Source organism: Daphnia magna, linkage group LG4, assembly GCF_020631705.1.
Source record: "Daphnia magna isolate NIES linkage group LG4, ASM2063170v1.1, whole genome shotgun sequence".
Lineage (NCBI taxonomy): Eukaryota > Metazoa > Arthropoda > Branchiopoda > Diplostraca > Daphniidae > Daphnia > Daphnia magna.
In genome coordinates, this window is record NC_059185.1 from 3,096,320 (window position 1) to 3,114,493 (window position 18,174).

The 18,174-nt window shown below is 39.0% G+C and overlaps 6 protein-coding genes and 2 non-coding genes across 18 annotated transcripts; 3 read left to right on the plus strand and 5 right to left on the minus strand.

Moving 5' to 3' along the window:
• Positions 1-276: 276 nt before the first annotated feature.
• LOC116921641 (dystrobrevin beta) lies at positions 277-3,774 on the minus strand. Of its 2 annotated transcripts, XM_032927968.2 has the most exons (12): positions 3,168-3,774; positions 2,896-3,109; positions 2,752-2,840; positions 2,537-2,688; positions 2,348-2,459; positions 2,089-2,264; positions 1,958-1,969; positions 1,716-1,864; positions 1,245-1,520; positions 1,010-1,178; positions 695-920; positions 277-634 (listed from the first exon to the last, which is right to left on the minus strand). In XM_032927968.2, exons 1-12 carry the CDS (start codon positions 3,292-3,294, stop codon positions 567-569), a joined length of 1,770 nt encoding a protein of 589 aa, XP_032783859.2. In that variant the 5' UTR covers positions 3,295-3,774; the 3' UTR covers positions 277-566. The 2 variants fall into 2 exon arrangements, with proteins under 2 accessions (XP_032783859.2, XP_032783860.2); XM_032927969.2 differs by lacking the exon at positions 1,958-1,969 and having other exon boundaries at positions 3,168-3,748.
• Trnae-uuc lies at positions 1,622-1,693 on the minus strand. The gene has a single exon. It is a non-coding gene; the product is annotated as a tRNA-Glu (tRNA).
• Positions 3,775-4,053: 279 nt separating the features above from the next.
• Positions 4,054-4,276, minus strand: LOC116922204. The gene has a single exon (XR_004393927.2). It is a non-coding gene; the product is annotated as a small nucleolar RNA U3 (small nucleolar RNA).
• An 818-nt stretch (positions 4,277-5,094) lies between these two features.
• Positions 5,095-7,227, plus strand: LOC116921642 (lysophosphatidylserine lipase ABHD12-like). 5 transcript variants are annotated; one of them, XM_032927971.2, is made up of 10 exons: positions 5,095-5,295; positions 5,395-5,513; positions 5,575-5,680; positions 5,752-5,936; positions 5,997-6,129; positions 6,197-6,314; positions 6,379-6,540; positions 6,607-6,734; positions 6,801-6,903; positions 6,954-7,055. In XM_032927971.2, the coding sequence occupies exons 1-9, from the start codon at positions 5,261-5,263 to the stop codon at positions 6,856-6,858; spliced, it is 1,044 nt and encodes a 347-aa protein (XP_032783862.1). In that variant the 5' UTR covers positions 5,095-5,260; the 3' UTR covers positions 6,859-6,903; positions 6,954-7,055. The 5 variants fall into 5 exon arrangements, with proteins under 5 accessions (XP_032783862.1, XP_032783861.1, XP_032783863.1 ...); XM_032927970.2 differs by having other exon boundaries at positions 6,801-7,227; XM_032927972.2 differs by having other exon boundaries at positions 5,096-5,326; positions 6,801-7,227.
• On the plus strand, positions 7,116-8,988 carry LOC116921644 (lysophosphatidylserine lipase ABHD12). Of its 6 annotated transcripts, none has more exons than XM_045172290.1 (8): positions 7,116-7,269; positions 7,599-7,710; positions 7,770-7,954; positions 8,006-8,138; positions 8,208-8,325; positions 8,435-8,596; positions 8,678-8,805; positions 8,882-8,988. In XM_045172290.1, the coding sequence occupies exons 1-8, from the start codon at positions 7,116-7,118 to the stop codon at positions 8,907-8,909; spliced, it is 1,020 nt and encodes a 339-aa protein (XP_045028225.1). In that variant the 3' UTR covers positions 8,910-8,988. The 6 variants fall into 6 exon arrangements, with proteins under 6 accessions (XP_045028225.1, XP_045028221.1, XP_045028222.1 ...); XM_045172288.1 differs by adding an exon at positions 7,399-7,539 and having other exon boundaries at positions 7,134-7,269; positions 7,770-8,138; XM_045172286.1 differs by having other exon boundaries at positions 7,770-8,138.
• Positions 8,989-10,290: 1,302 nt separating this feature from the next.
• Positions 10,291-11,722, plus strand: LOC123471237 (thyrostimulin alpha-2 subunit-like). Its single transcript, XM_045172293.1, is given in 4 exon segments — positions 10,291-10,595; positions 11,305-11,435; positions 11,437-11,481; positions 11,544-11,722. Coding segments are annotated over 4 exon segments (402 nt in total). The 5' UTR covers positions 10,291-10,462; the 3' UTR covers positions 11,637-11,722.
• Positions 11,723-11,747: 25 nt separating this feature from the next.
• On the minus strand, positions 11,748-12,503 carry LOC116921647 (thyrostimulin beta-5 subunit). Its single transcript, XM_032927978.2, has 3 exons — positions 12,243-12,503; positions 12,067-12,182; positions 11,748-12,007 (listed from the first exon to the last, which is right to left on the minus strand). Exons 1-3 carry the CDS (start codon positions 12,474-12,476, stop codon positions 11,890-11,892), a joined length of 468 nt encoding a protein of 155 aa, XP_032783869.1. The 5' UTR covers positions 12,477-12,503; the 3' UTR covers positions 11,748-11,889.
• A 146-nt stretch (positions 12,504-12,649) lies between these two features.
• On the minus strand, positions 12,650-14,297 carry LOC116921646 (abscission/NoCut checkpoint regulator). The gene is made up of 6 exons (XM_032927977.2): positions 14,151-14,297; positions 13,975-14,093; positions 13,845-13,913; positions 13,408-13,777; positions 13,229-13,341; positions 12,650-13,163 (listed from the first exon to the last, which is right to left on the minus strand). Exons 1-6 carry the CDS (start codon positions 14,196-14,198, stop codon positions 12,815-12,817), a joined length of 1,068 nt encoding a protein of 355 aa, XP_032783868.2. The 5' UTR covers positions 14,199-14,297; the 3' UTR covers positions 12,650-12,814.
• Positions 14,298-18,174: the final 3,877 nt, after the last annotated feature.

Consider the following 18,174-nt stretch of genomic DNA (forward strand, 5'->3'; position numbering starts at 1 on the left):
TCCTTGTTTTCACAAAATTCTAAAGAGGACGGGATTGAAGTATTCAGGAAGAGGCAACCACGCTAAATGTCTTCACATCGCAAACAAAACAGCACAGTTAATGGGTTCCACAAAACTATTAAAAGTAATATGAGTTTGACTTGGATTTCTATAACAGAAAACTAAAGTACAGGCTGCCAGTATTTTTCTTTTTTCTTTTTTTTGTGGTCAAATAAGTATTTTTGATCAGAGCTATATGGCATAAAGTATTAGAAGATAAAAGGAATTAAAGTGATGATCATTTAGCAGGATCTGTAAGACAACCAAAACAGTTACACAGGCTAGACCTAAGTCATATATAAACACACTATTTAAACACTGAAGGAGGCAGAAATGCATCTTGAGGATTATGCATTATCTTTCTTAAAGGCTACCAAATAAACTGGAGATAAGATTGATGGGCAGATCAAAAGAACCAACAAACTAGTGGTACTTATCAAGAGAAACTTGAAGTATTAATCCAGAGAAACTGAATGAGATGGTGAGGAATGATGACAAACAAGATAAAACTGAGTGACACTGGATGTTCAAACGCAAGTATTCGAATCATTTGTCAACCCGTTATAAATCTGTCCGGTTTCGTCTTCGTCGGTATCTAATGAAATAGAAACATTCTGAGAAGAAGATGAGGTTAAGATTAGAATAAAAAACCAACCTCCATTGTATTCCAGAACAAGACTGCTCATAGCATCCGTCACGGAGTCGGCAGCACTCATTAAATCTTGACGCCAATCGAAACTACCAGTGTTAAAATTGCGATTAGGATTTTCCATAGAAGAAACGACGATGGGTTGGTGAGATTCATGCTCGACTGACGGGCTTTTCCCTCGGCTCGGGGTCGACGAAGTGGATGGCGTGGAGCGTGGCGATAACTGCTGATTCTGGAATATCGATTTGGCAATGGAAGGAAAAACAAAAACAAAGAGTATGGCGCCATGAAAGAGATTACATGGAATTGAATTTCAAATACTTTAATCATTTTCATTAGCGATTCTAGCTGCACCATAAGCTGCTTGCGAGATTCCTGCAATCCATTCAACTGTTGCTCGAGTTCAGACTTCCTCTGTCGCAATACGCTCAATTCTTCCATTAGAGGATAAGGTCCGGTTATGGCCCCTTCATCCATTTCTTGTTCGCGGCTGCAAATATGAAATTAAATAAATCAATGCCATTTTAAAATCATGAGAAATACAATTGCTACATACCGAATACGAGCAATTTCTCTGAGGATTTCCTGATTTTTATTCTCAAGCTGTGCCAAAAGTTGATGTGCGCTGGTGCTACCTTCTTGCTCAGGACGAGGATCCTTCTGCCCTTCGGCCAATTTAGCCGCATAGCGAGCAATCAAACCATGTTCGTCGTCTCCCCGTTGCCATGAACGACCTAAGCTTTCGGTGTTGTTTGGCATTTGGCTAGTCTTCCAGGTATCGTTGCCGCCCAACAGAGAAGCGTTACGCTCCAACGTAGCTGAGGGCGTTGAACTAAAAAAAACACACAAAAAAACATAGGTTATATCAAAAGAAAAAATTTACAGATATGATTAAAGTTGTAAGGAGATTTAAAAGACGCAGAATAAAAAGGCTTCCCATACCGGGAATCGAACCCGAGCCTCCTGGGTGAAAGCCAGGTATCCTAGCCACTAGACCATATGGGATATATATAAGGTTTTATCTTACATGTAAGTGACTGTTACGGGTCTCTCAGGCCCCTCGAGCGTTCGCCAAACTCTGGAGCGATTTTGGTCGTGGCTGTCGGATGTCGGACTTCTAACGCATTGAAGAGAACGCCTCAGTGATGCCGAAAAGATCGATTCCTTTGGCGTTTTCTATATTGAATGCCAAAAAATTTGATAAATCAGTGTTCATGATGAATCAACAATGAAGGTAGCTAGCCAATCTAAAACAAATGGTCATTGTACCTCTTCTGCTGCCTGATGCATCAGGAAGCGTGAATAAACAAATAAGCATTGGGGTATAAAATGGCGTATATGTAAAGATATTTCACTATCTAGGACTAGACTGCTTGGGTAAATACGTGTTTGCAACTTACTGGCGTATGATGCTCGCGGATCTCATGGTCAGCATTATGAGATTCGGAAAATGAAAGTCCACGCCAGAAACATTCTTGACACTGATGACTCCAGGCCGAAGGACATTTGGTGCACTTGTATCGTAAACCACTGAAGCGGGTGCGTCCACAGGAGACGCATTCCACGGGATGAACAACTAAGCAATTAAGACGGAAATTCAAAAAAGAAAATACAATCTCATCTTTTTAGGGCACCTCACACGACGTTCTTCAACATTACCATTTTCAGCAGCGGCTATGCGATGGATAAGTGGGAGCCACACTAACGATGGAGCGGCTGCAGGGTCACCCAAAAGTACATCAAGGAATTCATTTACACTCACTTTGGAACCCTAAACAAAAACACAGTGTAAAGTTTGAGTATGAAATATTTTTTAAATGAAATGAATTGCCAGCATAGGATAAATACATTTGGAAAGATTTCCTGTGCCATTGCAGGTCTGTAATGAAATGAGGGATCTTCTCCAACTGCAGCTGTAAGAACAAAACACTGACGCATAAAATCTTCAAACTTAGCAACAACAAGCTGTCCATTTGAGTCTGACATCTGAGAAAATGCATCTGGAAAGAAATGTAACTGGATTACATACAGAATTATGCATATTGGTGATCAAGTAGACATACAACGAAGCTTATCTGCCAATTTTCCACCACAAAGCACGGCTAAAACCATTTTAATTGTAAAGACAGGAATTCTATCAGTGTCTTCATTTCTGTAAATTAAAAAAGTTAATGTAATGATTTGGGCCAACTAGAATAATTACTTACAAGCTGTAAACAGACATGATCCACTTAATAAGGTACATGGAAGCAGGATCAACATGAAGCTGTTGTCCTATTGGGACTCGTTTGTTTAGATGCACATACAAAGTATTGACCAATGTTTCAAGTCTGCTAAGGGTCATTGGGGTATAGGGTTCCACCGAATTCAATCCATTTTCTCTGAAGGCCTCGATTAAATTCCAAACATCAATTAAGTGAACTGAAAAGGTATCAAAATGGAGTTAAGTGGAGATTATGAAATTTACTAATTATCTTACGGTGAGTTCTACGCTGAATGAACCTAAATTTGACAGCTGTCCGATAAGAGGCTAGGCGAATGACATCAAAATTTTGTGTGTGGATATCATTTGCCAGGTCTAATTTATCTAATTTGTTTTGTTCCATACTGGCTATAAGTCTTTTCACGCGTCCAGCAATTAATTTTAACTTGCAAGAAATAGTTAATTGTACTGATTGCTGTCGAAGCTCAACAACTTCGCAGTAACACCGCTAAGCCGAACTTGACGCCCGGGCGACGTAGAACTAGCTGTTTTAGCAAAACAGCACGGGCACCGTAAAAGCATAGAAAATGCAGCACATGCAAAAACATATAAAAGCTCGATCAGCTGTTTGGAATGCTTGTGCTGCAGGCAACCTTCTGGCTGTTGTTGATACTAAACAGACGAGCCCATAACATGTGTTATGTGTACACCAAGACAGCACAGGCACTCGTCTAGAAAGACCAGATGATTAATTTTCCAAACGTGATTACTTTAGTTGAACGTACAGCATGCTGGTCGATTAGTAAACACGAGTGGCAGATTAATATAAATTTTTAATGTCAGTGAATTTTCGACGAGTCAGATTTCAGCGGATCCATCGTTTCTGCAAATAGGTGGTAATGTACAGCCATAAAGTGAAACGATTTTTTTAAGTAAAAAAATACAACGTCAATTAAGGAAAAGTAAAAACTTTAATTTATCAGCTTCTTATTATATATGTGCATTTGTTCAAAAACATTCAAGGGCATTTTCTTAAGTAGATTACTATAAAGGCAGCGGAAAAGCCGAGCGTGCTTAATTTCCTAACTACTTGTGAGCATTACTGATTTGTTCTAACATTCCGAAGAATATTGATTACCTTTTATATTGTATTTATATCCATACCACTCTGAACACGCCGACTTCCTTCCGGGACTCCATAAAGGTGTCCCAGAAACGGTCCTCAATGGCTATAAGTAGATACCACCGAAGTGGTTACACTCACTGCCTGCTTCACGCTCAGAAGCCAGCGTCGTTACTCGTCATCGTGGATTGAAAGGAGACATGTTTCTGGTGGGAAACAAGTCAAGATATACTACAGAAATGATCCTGTGAAGTATGATCTTAATGAATAAATTGATTCACACATGTATATGAAGTTTCCATAAAGCCAAACAGCTTTGGCGTTATCACTAGTACTTTTAACGAAATCTTGAAACTTTCTTTCATTTTTACTACCCATATTCCGATTTTATAAGTTAATAAACAATGTTCGGAGTAGTGTTCATTTACGATAATGACCCTAATACCCAGCACTACTTGTATAAATGTGAAAAGAGTATCTGTATTTGAGAACGATTTAACAATCCAAGAAAGATCCATGCTATGTTGCCAAATCCACAATTTGAAAGTCGCGCGGCATTTTCAAATCGGCCTTGCTTGAAACTTGAAACCACCTCGTGCATAAGAATGAAAATAAAATATGTTTTCTTATCCCCTGCCTAGTTTTGTGTGAACAGAGAAGAGCTATTATTGGGAACGTTTCAGAATTTAAAAAATTCACTCTAAATTTGTTAGGGTAAATCAAATGCACGTCCACGATGAGCTCAGACGTATTTCGTCTAGACGCATTTGTCTATAATGGCCGTTCATATCCACGAAGATATCCGTTGTCTCATTAGGCTTAAATACTAATCCTCCAATCAAACTTTAGTGTGTGTTGATAGTAAAACAGCTTACTGTCTGATTCGTAATTGAGAAGCTGATAGTACATTGACTACTAATAAATGTAGTGACGTTCGCGAATAACGTCATTAGAAGATCTAGCGTTTAAAATTTCGGGGATTTTTTACTGTTTTGCCGAATGATTGCTAGACCCTAGACGTTCCAGTTTATCTCCACATCTTTTGTAGCCTTGTAGCTCTAAGTAATCTTTCTTTGTAAAATAAAGTAGCAGACGAAAAATAAGGAAACAGTGAGCACAGTGATTGAGCGATCATATAATATGTCATGAATGTTTGGACTTTCACTGACTGTCTTGATATTTTCCGAGGACTTCGGGCTACAATCATCATTGCACTATTGCTCCATCTTCACTGACCCGATTTCCTATGAAACCATTCTTTAGGATTAGGCTAGTGAAGCGGTAATACTATCAGCAGTGCCTCGTATGCTATGTATAAACACTCACAATTTGTTGCTGAAATCACCCTTTTTGGCTTTTTTATAACATTTTGCATTTTAGATCCATCATCTCCCTAATGCAGATTATAGGGCTCATCCTTTTTATTCTCTACATATGTGTGCCATTGTCATTCCGCTTCATGCCGGCTTTCCAGAGGCATCTGGTGTTCCTGCCATATTGTAATAATGCTATTTAATTTATTAATGTTTGGTTTTTTAACTGGATTTAAACTTTTCCTAGTACGATGGCCAGTGGGGGTAGACTTTGGTGACCCTAGTTCAGAAGGATTGAATGGAGCACGCAATCTCTATTTGGAGACTGATGCAGATGTTAAAGTGGGAGTCTGGTAGTACTATTTCTGATAAAAAACATCTTAAGATTTTTACACTCTGTATGTATCTATAATCTTATCATCAGGCATGTCTTACCAGAATCTTTAATTGATGTGAAATTTGAAACAGCTGAAGAAGCACTTGGTGTAGGAAATCCAATTATCCTCTACCTACATGGCAATTCTGGATCTAGGGCTGGCAGTCATCGTATTGAACTTTACAAAATTCTACAGTCATTGAACTATCATGTCATCACTATGGACTATAGAGGTTTCCACACATAGTCAACAGCTTCTTGGTTTCCCTTATTGAATAATTGGATACTTTAAGGTTATGCTGACTCCACTTTAACTTATATGTCTGAGGACGGAGCAGTCACCGACGCAACTGCAGTATATGACTATATAAAAAAGTACTCCAAAGATTCTATGATTGTTGTATGGGGCCATTCCCTTGGTACTGGGTAAGCATTCATATAGCAATAGTATAGAATGTTAACAAGTGGAATAATCAATAAAAATTCTCCATAGTGTGGCTTCAAGAACAGTGCGTCAGCTGTGCGATGATAAACGATCACCAAACCGGTTAATCTTAGAATCTCCCTTTAACAACCTTCGGGATGAAATCCGGAATCACCCGCTATCTTATGTAGGTTGAGAGGTACAGTATTTAAGAAGCTCTGGTATCATATTTAATTTTCTATTTCTTTTAGATATTCAGACCTATTCCTGCATTTGATTGGTTCTTCACCGAGCCCCTAGTTGCCAATAATCTTGCCTTCGACAGCGATAAACATATTGCTCGCATTGACTGCCCGATTCTTATTCTGCATGCTCAGGATGACGCAGTGATTCCCATTATTCTCGCCAAAAAGGTAGTCGCTTTTTAGCATGGAAATGTATTTGTTTGGTTGAAGTTATTTCATTCAATTGTTTGTTAGCTTTATGAAGAGGCATTGAACAGCCGACCTGCAGGATGGCCTCCTGTGCAATTTATCGAATTCCACCAAGACTTTGGCTATGCTCATAAGTACATTTGCAGAGCGCCAGAATTACCATCCATTATTCAGTAACTTATCTATTTTTCTTTCCTCTATAATTTTATTTACTCTAAATGTCTTTTTCTTTTAAACAGTGAGTATATCGATTCAGGCTTAGACAGCCGGAAATCCGGGAGCCAACTAATCGTCTAGATAACATCGTATGAGCCTTCCCTTCGCGTTGGATTTCATTTTCTGGTTTGTCAAAATTTAAAGTTGACGGGCGGCTGATTTTACTGCCGTAACAGATTATTATTTTTGTTTGTTTGGGGGAGGGAGCCGAAATGAGATTATCCTAATCGAGTGCAACCTGGAACTATGCAATGCATTAAATACTACCATGACATTGATGTGCCTCACATCCTGTTCTCTCCGGGTGAATCGAAACGGGTCCGTTTGTTTTAATCATCATGTCTTCTTGCCGTTTTAGCAGTAACCGTTCTCTCCGTACAAGTGTCCGTTGTTTCCCCAATATTTCTCCTAGTCTGCATCCAAATGAAATTATACATTCCCAACACTGTACACCAGACGTACCGTTGAATCACCACCGTCATTTAAAAAAAGGTATAAATAACAAATGTCCTTGAACATTGTATTGCAAACAATCACTAAAGCCAACAGCGCACGAAACTGATAAGGACCACTAAACACAAAGTTGTGATGTTTTGATCTAAACTATACTTGAATATTTAGTTTTTTAGTCCTAAGTCACCGGAATGCATCATTTAGTTCTCGCAGCCGTTGTTATCATTACTATAATATACGTAGTGCTTCCATTAATATTCCGATACTCTGCAGCTTTTCAACGGCAACTCGTTTTTTTGCCCTATACTAGTAAGACGAAACAAGTTGTTACTTAGCAGAATTTTTTTAAATTGTCTGATATTCAACAGTAGGTTTGCGATGGCCAATCAAAGTGAATTATAGCCAACCGAAAATACACGGATTACAAGGGACGAGGAATTTCTACCTTCCTACAGCGCCCAAAGTACATGTGGGTGTCTGGTAAAGAATAAGTCTAAAGCTAAAGCTTTCTAGTTCTTAATTCTATGGTTCACTTTAAGGCATGTCTTACCTCGAGACCTGGTTGACACATTTTCTGAAAACACTGAAACATCTTTAGCTAATGGCAATCCGATCGTGTTGTACTTACATGGGAATTCCGGCTCTAGAGCCACCGGCCATCGTGTGGAACTCTATAAACTCTTGCAATTTCATAACTATCACGTCATAGCTTTCGATTATCGGGGTAAGTTTACATTCACTTGCACATGTTACGGTTGCATTGACGTGTCCCTAGGTTTTGCTGATTCTTCGCAAGTTTTGATGTCAGAAAACGTGGCTACAATTGACGCCATTCGTGTGTACGAATACATTCGACTGTTCTCTGGAAAATCAACAGTCATTGTATGGGGCCATTCGCTGGGCAGTGCGTGAGTGTTTAAACCTTTTTAAATTTTCCGTATCAACACCTTGAAATCATTATTGAAATTTGAATGCAGAGTAGCCATTAAAATGGTGGCTAGTTTGTGTGCTGTCAAACAATCACCTGATCGTTTGATCTTAGAATCGCCGTTCAATAATATCCGTGATGTGTTTCGAAATCACCCACTAACTCTAGTACGGTATTATCTCCCAATCTAAGCAGAATAGACGTAACAACGTCAAAAGGTTTCAATAACGGAGATCCTGTTTCCAATAGGATGTCTAATTATACGTTTCATTGCAGATCTATAGGCCTTTGTCTGTCGTCGACCGGTTTTTCACCGAGAGGCTGGAAACGAACAACGTAGCATTTGACAGTGATGTTCACATAGCCGGCGTCGAGTGCCCCACCCTTATCCTTCATGCGAGGGATGATCGCATTGTCCCCATTTTCCTAACCAGAAAGGCACAGACTATGTTTTACCTAACCAGTATATAGTGTCTTTCAATTCAATAAAGTTTACCTTTATTTTAAACCCTATTATAGCTGTACGAGGCGGGTTTTAAATCACGGCCAACTAATGCTGCGGCTTTACAATTTATTGAATTCCCACCAGATTTGCATTGCGGCCATGAATGCATTTACAGCGCTCCTCAATTGCCTTCCATTATTCAGTAATCAAAATGAAAAGAAATGCCGTGTCTGAATATCAAAAGACGATCGTCTTAACCCTTTCTTTTATCTTTTCAGGCAGTTGGTTGATTTAGACGGTTTTTGAATCAAAAGAGTTGCATAGGCCTATGTATGCATAACAACCCATAATAATCAGGTGACATCCAATACACGCTGCCATTCAAGATTTCATTTCTTATTCTCGTGACATTCTCCCTCCCCCCCCCCCTCTTTTGACATATTCCTTTGGCATGCCTGAACCCACTTCACCCAAAACCTGTAATTTGACCTGTTTCTTCGAAATTTGTCCTCTTCTTTTCAGCGTATTACGATAGGGGTAGATGAGCTTTCCCCTCTTTTTTCTAGGAACGAAATAAAAAGAAATACCACAACGAGGCTGTCACCCTTTTCACTAACACTCTTTGTCTTCGTGAGCTCGAAACAAAAGTCCATTTTAAAAAAATGTCAACCTAAAAAACGTTATTCCTTCTGTCTTTATGGTAGTCTACGAGTCTTCATTGTGTGATGCTATGTCGTGATTATCTAATCACAAAAACGTCCTATTCAAAACACACTCAGATCTAGAACTTCGATGACGACATGATTCAATTTTACTCAAGAACTGCATAACTAACGAGAAAACTAATACAATATTAGAAATCAGCGTTCAATTTTGATCATGATAGGTGAGTTTCATCGAATTCTACGAGATGTCATTTTTCACGAATTTTGGCAAAAGTGGTAAGGGTATTATAGCCTTCCCACTTTTTCGATTTTGGCCAAAATTTAGATTTAGTTTAAAGTACATGATTTCGATTCAAAATTCAACGATAATCACGAAAATCAACTTTATTTTCACGTGGAACTTGTGGTTTTTGAGTTATTTGAATTCAAAGTAGTTGTTCTAAAAACTACTTTGATTCCGTTTTATTCAAGAACTACACAAGTAACAGGAAAACTAATAATTTATTCGGAACCAGCGTTTAATTCTAGTTATAATAGTTTAGATTTCATTGAAGTCCGAGTCGAAATTTTGAGCCCGATATTTTAGTGAAAAAGTAGGGTTTAAAAAATAAGCCAGACTTTTTACCAATTTTTTTATACTTTCTAAATTTAAAGTAGCTATAAATGTACATGATTTGCATTTAAAATTTAACAAGGATCACGAAAGTCGGCTTCATTTTTACGTGAAATTCATAGTTTTTGAGTTATTTGAACTCAAAGTCGTCTTAGCATTTCAACGTTACATCATTTTCTTTTTACATTTGTAAATTGTTCATTTTTACTCTTGTACACTCCAACAGCAATCCTGCACCCAAAACCAATCTTACAAAACTCACAAGCAGTCTATATTAAAGAAGATGACGCATGAACGTGGATTGATATAAATTTTACCGTAGAGGGTTAATATTTTATAGCGCCTGCGCCGATCCGATATTTAATGGTTTTTCCAAGTTGCTGAGATAGGGTTCCTCAAAAGCGTACGGTTGGACCATTATACTTAGTAGGCTTCTTGTCTGGCTCATATCACGTTTATACCACAGCGCCAGCATCACCTATCACCTTAGCATTTAAAAAATAAAAAAATTTGTTAGAAAACAAGTATTTAATTTCCAGCATTTTGAGTAGACAGTGTTACATCATTTAAGATTAGAAAATATGGTTTGCGCTTGTTATTGGCTTACCTTGGCTGCCCTGCTCACCGTCTCCAATGCCGAAATGAGAAAACCGAACGAGATCAACGTGTCCATCCGTTCAAATCGCGGAGAATTATCCGGCTGTCACCAAGTCGGTACGTATTAATAGGTTAATAACGTAATACTATAGCCTAGAAATAACGAACCGATTTAATGCTCCAATTTTGCTAGTATAATTTGCGCGAATTGTCGCTTGGTTCAAAACGAATTCAGCTTAGCAAAAGCTCATTGCAATGCACAAAAGAAATAATTTTTACATTTTGCATATACTTGACACATCAAGACTTGATCTTTTAATGTGCAATAGAAAGTGCTACTGTACGATACGTAATCTCGAGTGTGCGTGTCATAAGGGATCCCAAACTGTCAAGTAGAGTCGATTATGGTAATACCAAAGCGAGGGCCTATAGAAAGACACCCACACTCGTCTCGGTGCGGGTCGTTTCTTTGATTTATAGATTCATTGGCCTAACAAGACGTAGAACATGTTGACAGATATGCATAACGAAATGACCGTCTTCCTTTGCGACTATGGCCTCTTCTTTTTGGATAACATCTCGAAGATTTTCAACACCCATAAATTTTTCAATTATAAATGCACGACAGCGATAACTCAATTACGGCAATCTCTGACAAGTTCTGCTACTCGGATTTCCAGGCGACAGCCCTTTCAATAAACCATCGAATTCCATAATCTAACCAGAACTTTAACCTTCACACTGTGACTTGCCAAGAACCTTTTCCCAAACTCCAATTGAAATGACATTCCTTCTTTTTTAAATGCACATATAAATATTTACATAGGTCATACAAGACGCGTCACGATACCCGACTGCGTTGCGTTCATGATCACGACGAATGCGTGCCGCGGTTACTGCGAATCTTGGTCGGTGCCGTCTTCGTGGGAGGCTCTGTTGAAGAATCCCGACAAAATTGATTACATCGGTCGGCCAATGCTGCAACATCATGGCGTCTGAAGATGTAATATTTAAAGCTGAATAAGTTTTTGTTTTTAAATTCAAATTTGACCTTGGCATTAATAGGTAACAGTGAGAGTTATGTGTCTGGGAGGTCCTCGCGATTTCACCTTCAAATCAGCCAAGACATGTTCCTGCTTCCATTGCAAAAAAGATTGAACTATATAATCCACCATTTTGACAAAGGATCAATGATATTAATTGATCCTAAATCTTATCTTTAATACACGCATGAAACTGAAAAACGAGTGCAATCAAATTATACAATGATTATGATTCCAGTCGCGTGTATTTACGGCGAGTTTACAAATAATTAAGTATAGAATATACACATTTATTTGGGAGAAGAATGTGAAAGATTCGGTGTCGATCATCGCTGAGTTGCTCTGTTGTAATTCGATGATTGGTCGTCCTAATGGAGACGACGGGTTGCTGTCCGCCGATCGTAATGCAGGCCCTCGCAGTTGGTTATGTCAGAATGGCAAACTTCGCAGCGACAGGTAACAGCATCCAAGATCACGTAAGATTCTCTAATTAAGTACAACAGAATCAAGTCCACTGTTAAACAGAAATGTGTCACACAACTTACGTGCCCGGCTCAACTTGCACATCGCAATTTCTCAAAGCGATCACACGCGATTGGGTTGTGTCGTGCTGGCAGACAGGATGTTGCGAACGTTTGAACGGGAAACGCCAATCTGCTATCTATAACATGAAAATAATGAAAGAAAACGGAAATAGTTTAATTATTATAGAATCATTTACCTCGTTAGATGAACAGCGACCCCAGCAAGACGTGACGGTGACAACATCCCAGCAGGAACGGCCATGGGAATCTTCCTGCTTGACTTTGAACGTGTACGGACGCCGGACGCAGATCGGAGAGGCATCCATTTGTTCCCTGGGATCTGGTTGATCGAATGTGGCTGCGTTGAACCGGAAACTGTTAGTTATCACAACAGCCAGGAGCAGGATTCTTTGAAACTGGTACGTAGCCATGGCGGAATTGGAGACAGTCGGAAAGAACCTGTGGGATGCGTCTGGTAAAGAATCTCTCACTGCCTCGGCATTCGAACGTTCGACCCTACAGCCCCTGTCAATTCCACCTACACTTTTGTGTTACGCGATTGCGCATAGGCCGAATGAAGTAGATTAAAGAATTGCAGCCATCATTTAATGTTGACGGAGATCCATTAATATTCATTAGACATACAGATTATCACAATTTCAGACAAATCACGTTTTAAAGATGACGAAGGCCATGGTTGCAAGAGGCAATCGATAATCTACTAGCCTAAAGGGAAAAAGGGACATACTTTAGAGATTGGTAAAGATGGTCATTTTGGGGCGACATAGTTTTCGGTTCGATGTCGCTTCAGCTCGTGATCTCCGTGAGTTTCTACCCAGCAACGGCGACAATACAAGTCTCCATCGCAACCCAAGCATCTCAACTGAGCATCTTCGTTGCAGAGATCGCACCAAGGTAGCTCATCTTCTCCAGTTGCTCTGTCATCATCAGCAGATATTCCTTCGTCTTCTAATTCCAGCCGCTCTTCCTCCAAGACTCGTTCAATAACCATAGCCGCTTCTTTATCTTCATCTCCGGAATCCTCGGCTTCGTTGCTGGATTTATCGTCGTTAACTTTTTCTTTTTTTGTATCTTTGTCAAGCCGGAGTTTCTTCAATCTATCGGTTTAGTGTACAAAGAGCCATTATTTCCCTCATCTTTGAAAACATTACAAATGCAATACCTTTCTTGGATTTCTTTATCTTTCTTTAAGCCTTCTAGAGCAAGCCGAGCATCAATATCAATTGCCTTTGCTTCGTTTTGCAACAGAGTCTCAACATCATCTTCAGTTGAATGCTTGTTTAAAACAAGAAGAAGAAAAGAAGACAAAGAAATCAGTGAAACTGTTTTATAATAGATTACCTCATCTGATTGAAAAACTGGAATCTCAGATGGAACATCAAACTGCCTGTCAATGGCTACTTCTTCTTTGATTTGGTTAATCAGTGCTGTTGCATCATCAACATTATTTGTTTTGGGTTTGACTAAAATGGCTGGTGGCTTTCTGTATACTTCAGGATCTATGCCTTTCAATTTTGCCAAACGCTCTTCAATCTCCGACTGACTGGGAATATCCTGTTTCATTTCTCGAATTTCATGTTTAAGTTTAGAGAGACGATCAACAAGCTGTTGATCTTCTACAGACAGTCCTCTCTTAAGGTTGGTCATGCGGGTATCTTCAGTGTACACAACTATAGGATTTCTATTTGGATTCTCTAGCTTTTCCAACCGCCTAAGACACAATTGATATTAAACTTTACAATGCAAAGAAAAGATTTTGCTAGCATGTAACAACATACTCTTCTAGCACAACAGGGGGAATTGGGATTATTGGATTTTGGATGGGATTCACCAATTTTTCCAACTTCCTGTAGGCAAATTAGACATTTAATGGAAAGGATTTAACTCCAACACAGTGGCACAACATACTCTTGCGACACTAAGGGCGGAGTTGGTGCAACAATCGGCTTCATGGCAGAGCAGCTCTTGCACATTTTCTTGACAAGGCACTTGGAACAATACGCAAACCCGCATTTTTCGCAGCCGTACTGAAATTAAAACAGCTTAATTAACTAGTCAATTGAGACAACAATAGACTTGTTTACCTCTTTTGTTAAAAAACCAAACGTTCGAGCACAACCGTGACAGGACATTGTTGTTTCCAAACAAACCCAACTAACGTGACAACGATGCCAATTTTCATTGCGTCACCTGATGCACAAAAAATAGAATTCCCGATTTGATTCGTGATTATCCCAAAAGTGGTTTTAGCTATCACTAACTTATGGTTAATATTCGCCATTTATTTTTAACTTTTGTCTTCTTTTTAAGAAATCTTGAACGAACGTTTGCAGGGGAGTTTCAATTCTATTAAACAGCAATAAACACAAAAGAATGTGCTTGAAAAGAAAAAAAAGGAAAAGATTATGTACATTTGTAACACGTTAACCCAATTTTCTTTACGCCCCACGGTAAACATCCTTTCATAGTAAAATTGGACAAAATTTCGCGCTTACCTCAATGCGCAAGAAGTTGCCCCTCCCCTGCTGATTTCCTTTCCAGGTGTTCCGCGAGGATTCACCGGAAACGGACGAACACAAAAGGCAACCAGGCGCGCACCAGCATGCGGTTAACTGATATCTATTAAAAAGATCAAGTAACCAAATCAACCCTACACCCTATACGTTCTACATATCTGCTGATGTGATGATAAGGTCTTCCCGGAGACGAAAATGACAGACTTGCTGGCGAGAGCCAAACTGCAATTTGATACTTTCCTTTCCACACAGCGATGGTACCCTATTTAATTATTTTTTTTTTCGTTAGTTGTAAAAACAATGTCATTTAAAAAATACAAGTCAACCTAAAGATCAATAAAGTGGGGGGTGGGAATGAATGGCGTATATAAAACACTGGACATGTTTTGATTGATAAAATGATGGTTTTAATCGATAGCGGGATGACACGTCCATCTGCAGCTTAATCAACAGTGCAGAAACACTTCCGGTGGTTCAAACAAACATTGAAAAACATACGTGATATTATTTGCTTGGATTGCAATTCGAATCAAAAATCAGTTGGCTGTCGAGAACCAGATGCTGCACATCAACATAATAATGGCACATCATTTTCACATGAGAAAAGGCTCGTTTTTATGACTGATTTCTTGTGACACACACAAATTCGTTGTGGCAGGGGATTCTCATAAAAGGTGAAAGTTACCAACGGACTTTTGGTACCCCACATTTTTCACACATAGATTTCCAAGGTAGATATATATATACAGATATTAACAAAAAAGAAAGGAGGATGCGACGAGATAGAAAAAGAGAAAGTCTACGTTTTTATGACGACTACCGCAGAACACGATAACAACAGCAGAGATGTTCCAGCTGCCACCCCAAAATATGTATAATTGCAGGATGTGAACTAAGTCTGCACATTGGCCATAATAAAGCATCACGTCAAATTCTCTTCTTCTTCCTGTATATGTTTTTTTTTTTTGCGCTACATGTCCAAAAAACGGAAAGAAATCTGAATAATGCCGGGATTATATTCTATGCACATATACATAGAAAAAGCAAACGGTCGTATATATTATTCATGCATGTGTGCTCCATGTGTAACATGCGCAGCTCACGAGTTTTGGCTCCACCCAATCCGACACATCAAAATTCGGATGAATGGCAACGTTTGATGGCCATTGGTTATCCTCAACTGGTTCTTGATTTTTTCCCTCTTTTTTACGATGTTTTGTCCATTTTTTTTTTGTTGTAAAGGGGGGTGTTTAGTCACAGTGTACGGTGCAATGATGCGACCGGTGCTGGAACGCGCCTGGGAAAATTGCGAAACTGCCATCGCGGAAGGAGGAGGTACACCGGTGGGGGATGTACTTAACATCTCTTGATGGTCGTGTCTTCTTCTTCTTCCTATTATCTCTCGCATGTTTTTTCGAATGATTTCATCCTCATCACCGATTTGGCACCCAAACGTTTAAACATAGAAAGAAAGAAAAAACACATGAATATGAATGGACGAATTGAGGGAGAAAATAAAATAAAAATAAAAACGAGATCTTGATGCATTTCATTCATTACAGACCGTAAATGGAAAGAATAAAAGAAGTTTATTTTTTTGGGGAGGGAAAGACCGTCTCTAATGGAAATCTTCTTCCCATTCTTGTACCACGCCTGTGGCCATATCTGCATCTCAATTATTTTCAACTATTCGTAACAACAGCGGGAAAGTTGAGAGATGATTGCCGCCCGGAAGACATTGTCCCATATACTTAAGCGACCGGTACGAAAAATCAACGTATCCGTTGGCAATTTTTTTTTGCATTTTCCATCGTTAGGATAGCAGAGACGTTGTAACGGTCACGTTCTTATATGATTACAGGAATAGAAACACGATAATTTATTCAAGCCGTCGTCGTAGATCGTTATTATAGAGTGATCATCCTTTTTACGTATATCCATCCATCATTTCAAATGCGATGCTAATGAATAGGAAAATCTTAAACTGGCGCTGGTATTAATCGAAATCATCGAGATCTACAATCGTCGGCCACTGTATAGGAAAGAAATGCGGATTAAGTATCAACGATTTTCAATGTTGATGTGGATTAAAGAATCTATAACATAAGCTCAGTCATAATATACAATTCAGAGAGAGAGAGAGAGTCAGATTTTGTGTGGGCCTGTCTGAGTTTCTAGAACTTTGTCTAGCCGCTTTTCTCGAATTGTTTTGACATGTCACTGCTGTTCTATTTATTCCAGCCCATACATTTTTCAAAATAAAAAGATATGTATGACGTGTTCCTCAAGACGAAAGGGGGCCGACATCTGTTGATGTATTGATACGTCTGCCATCGCGAATGTAAGGATTACAGGCATTTGGTATACGAACAACCTTCGCTACCAATTATTTTCAAAACAGCAGTGAAAATGTATCAAACACGAACTTTCGCCTCGAGAGCAATAATCTAATCAAATTTTTTTTTTTGTTTTTCAAAATGATTTAAATGCAACGCTATTTTATTGTGGTTTAATTTCTTGTTTTGTGCATTATCATTTAGAAACAACATCGAATCGAGTACAAGGCGGCTAATAAAAGGTGTTTTAAGGTGGTTGAGATTGCCAACAGAAGAACATGTGTCAAACAATTTGCATAAGATGGGAAATGGACCCCACCCCGTGTGTGCGCGTCTCCCGTGTGAACGTTTCGAGAGACGATCGAACGTGTTTGTTTTTTTTTCTTCCAAACGAATAATATGCAAAAAAAAAACAAAACATGCAAAAAATAACGCGGACATTGCACCAGTGTGTGTGGGATTTTTAAGGGGTGGATTCGTGAGAAACCAAGGGGAGCAGGAAAACAGGACCTTTATTTTTTTGGGGGTCTTGTTATTTATGCGCTCCCGATTGAAAGGTGGGGAGCTTCTGACGACAGTTTGATTCGTTTCTTCCAATACCAACGGGCAAAAAAAAATGTGGTGAAAACCAGAATCGCAGTATTGAATAGACCGCTCTAAAAAGGGAGGAGGAGGAAAAGACATAAAAAAAAAAATCTGGAAGAAAAACGGGGGAGAAATCCACTACCCCTCCCCCCTCGCAAAAAAAAGAGTGAGTGTTTTTGCATTTCGGATGCGAAGAAAACCGGATTTTCCTATTACAGTTCTTCACCAAAAAAATCAAACAAAAAAAGTCTTTGTCGTCAAATAAGGATTGGAAAATGCGAACATTAAACTATGCAAAAATACGAACGGGGTTCTCTCTGATGTGAATAACTAAAATATTCCAATATCAAACAAGAGAGACTTGAGCACGAAGGCTATACGAAGCAGATTGACTCGCTTGGGAAGGACACATACCGATGGACGAGGAAAATAGTTTTTAAACGAACTAAAATCGGCGTTGCTGATGCGTGTAACAATGGCAATCTCAATCAAAGGAGACATTCTTTGCATGTATTTTATCTCGCAAATTCAGCGAGGTTAAATGGTTGTACATTCAAACGAGAATATGTTCACCCTTTTCTGTGCCGACGTGAGCTCATTCCAACGTTCAGCCAAACAACATGCGACACGTTTGATAAACCAGTTTCATTTTTTTTGTTGTTTAATCTCTG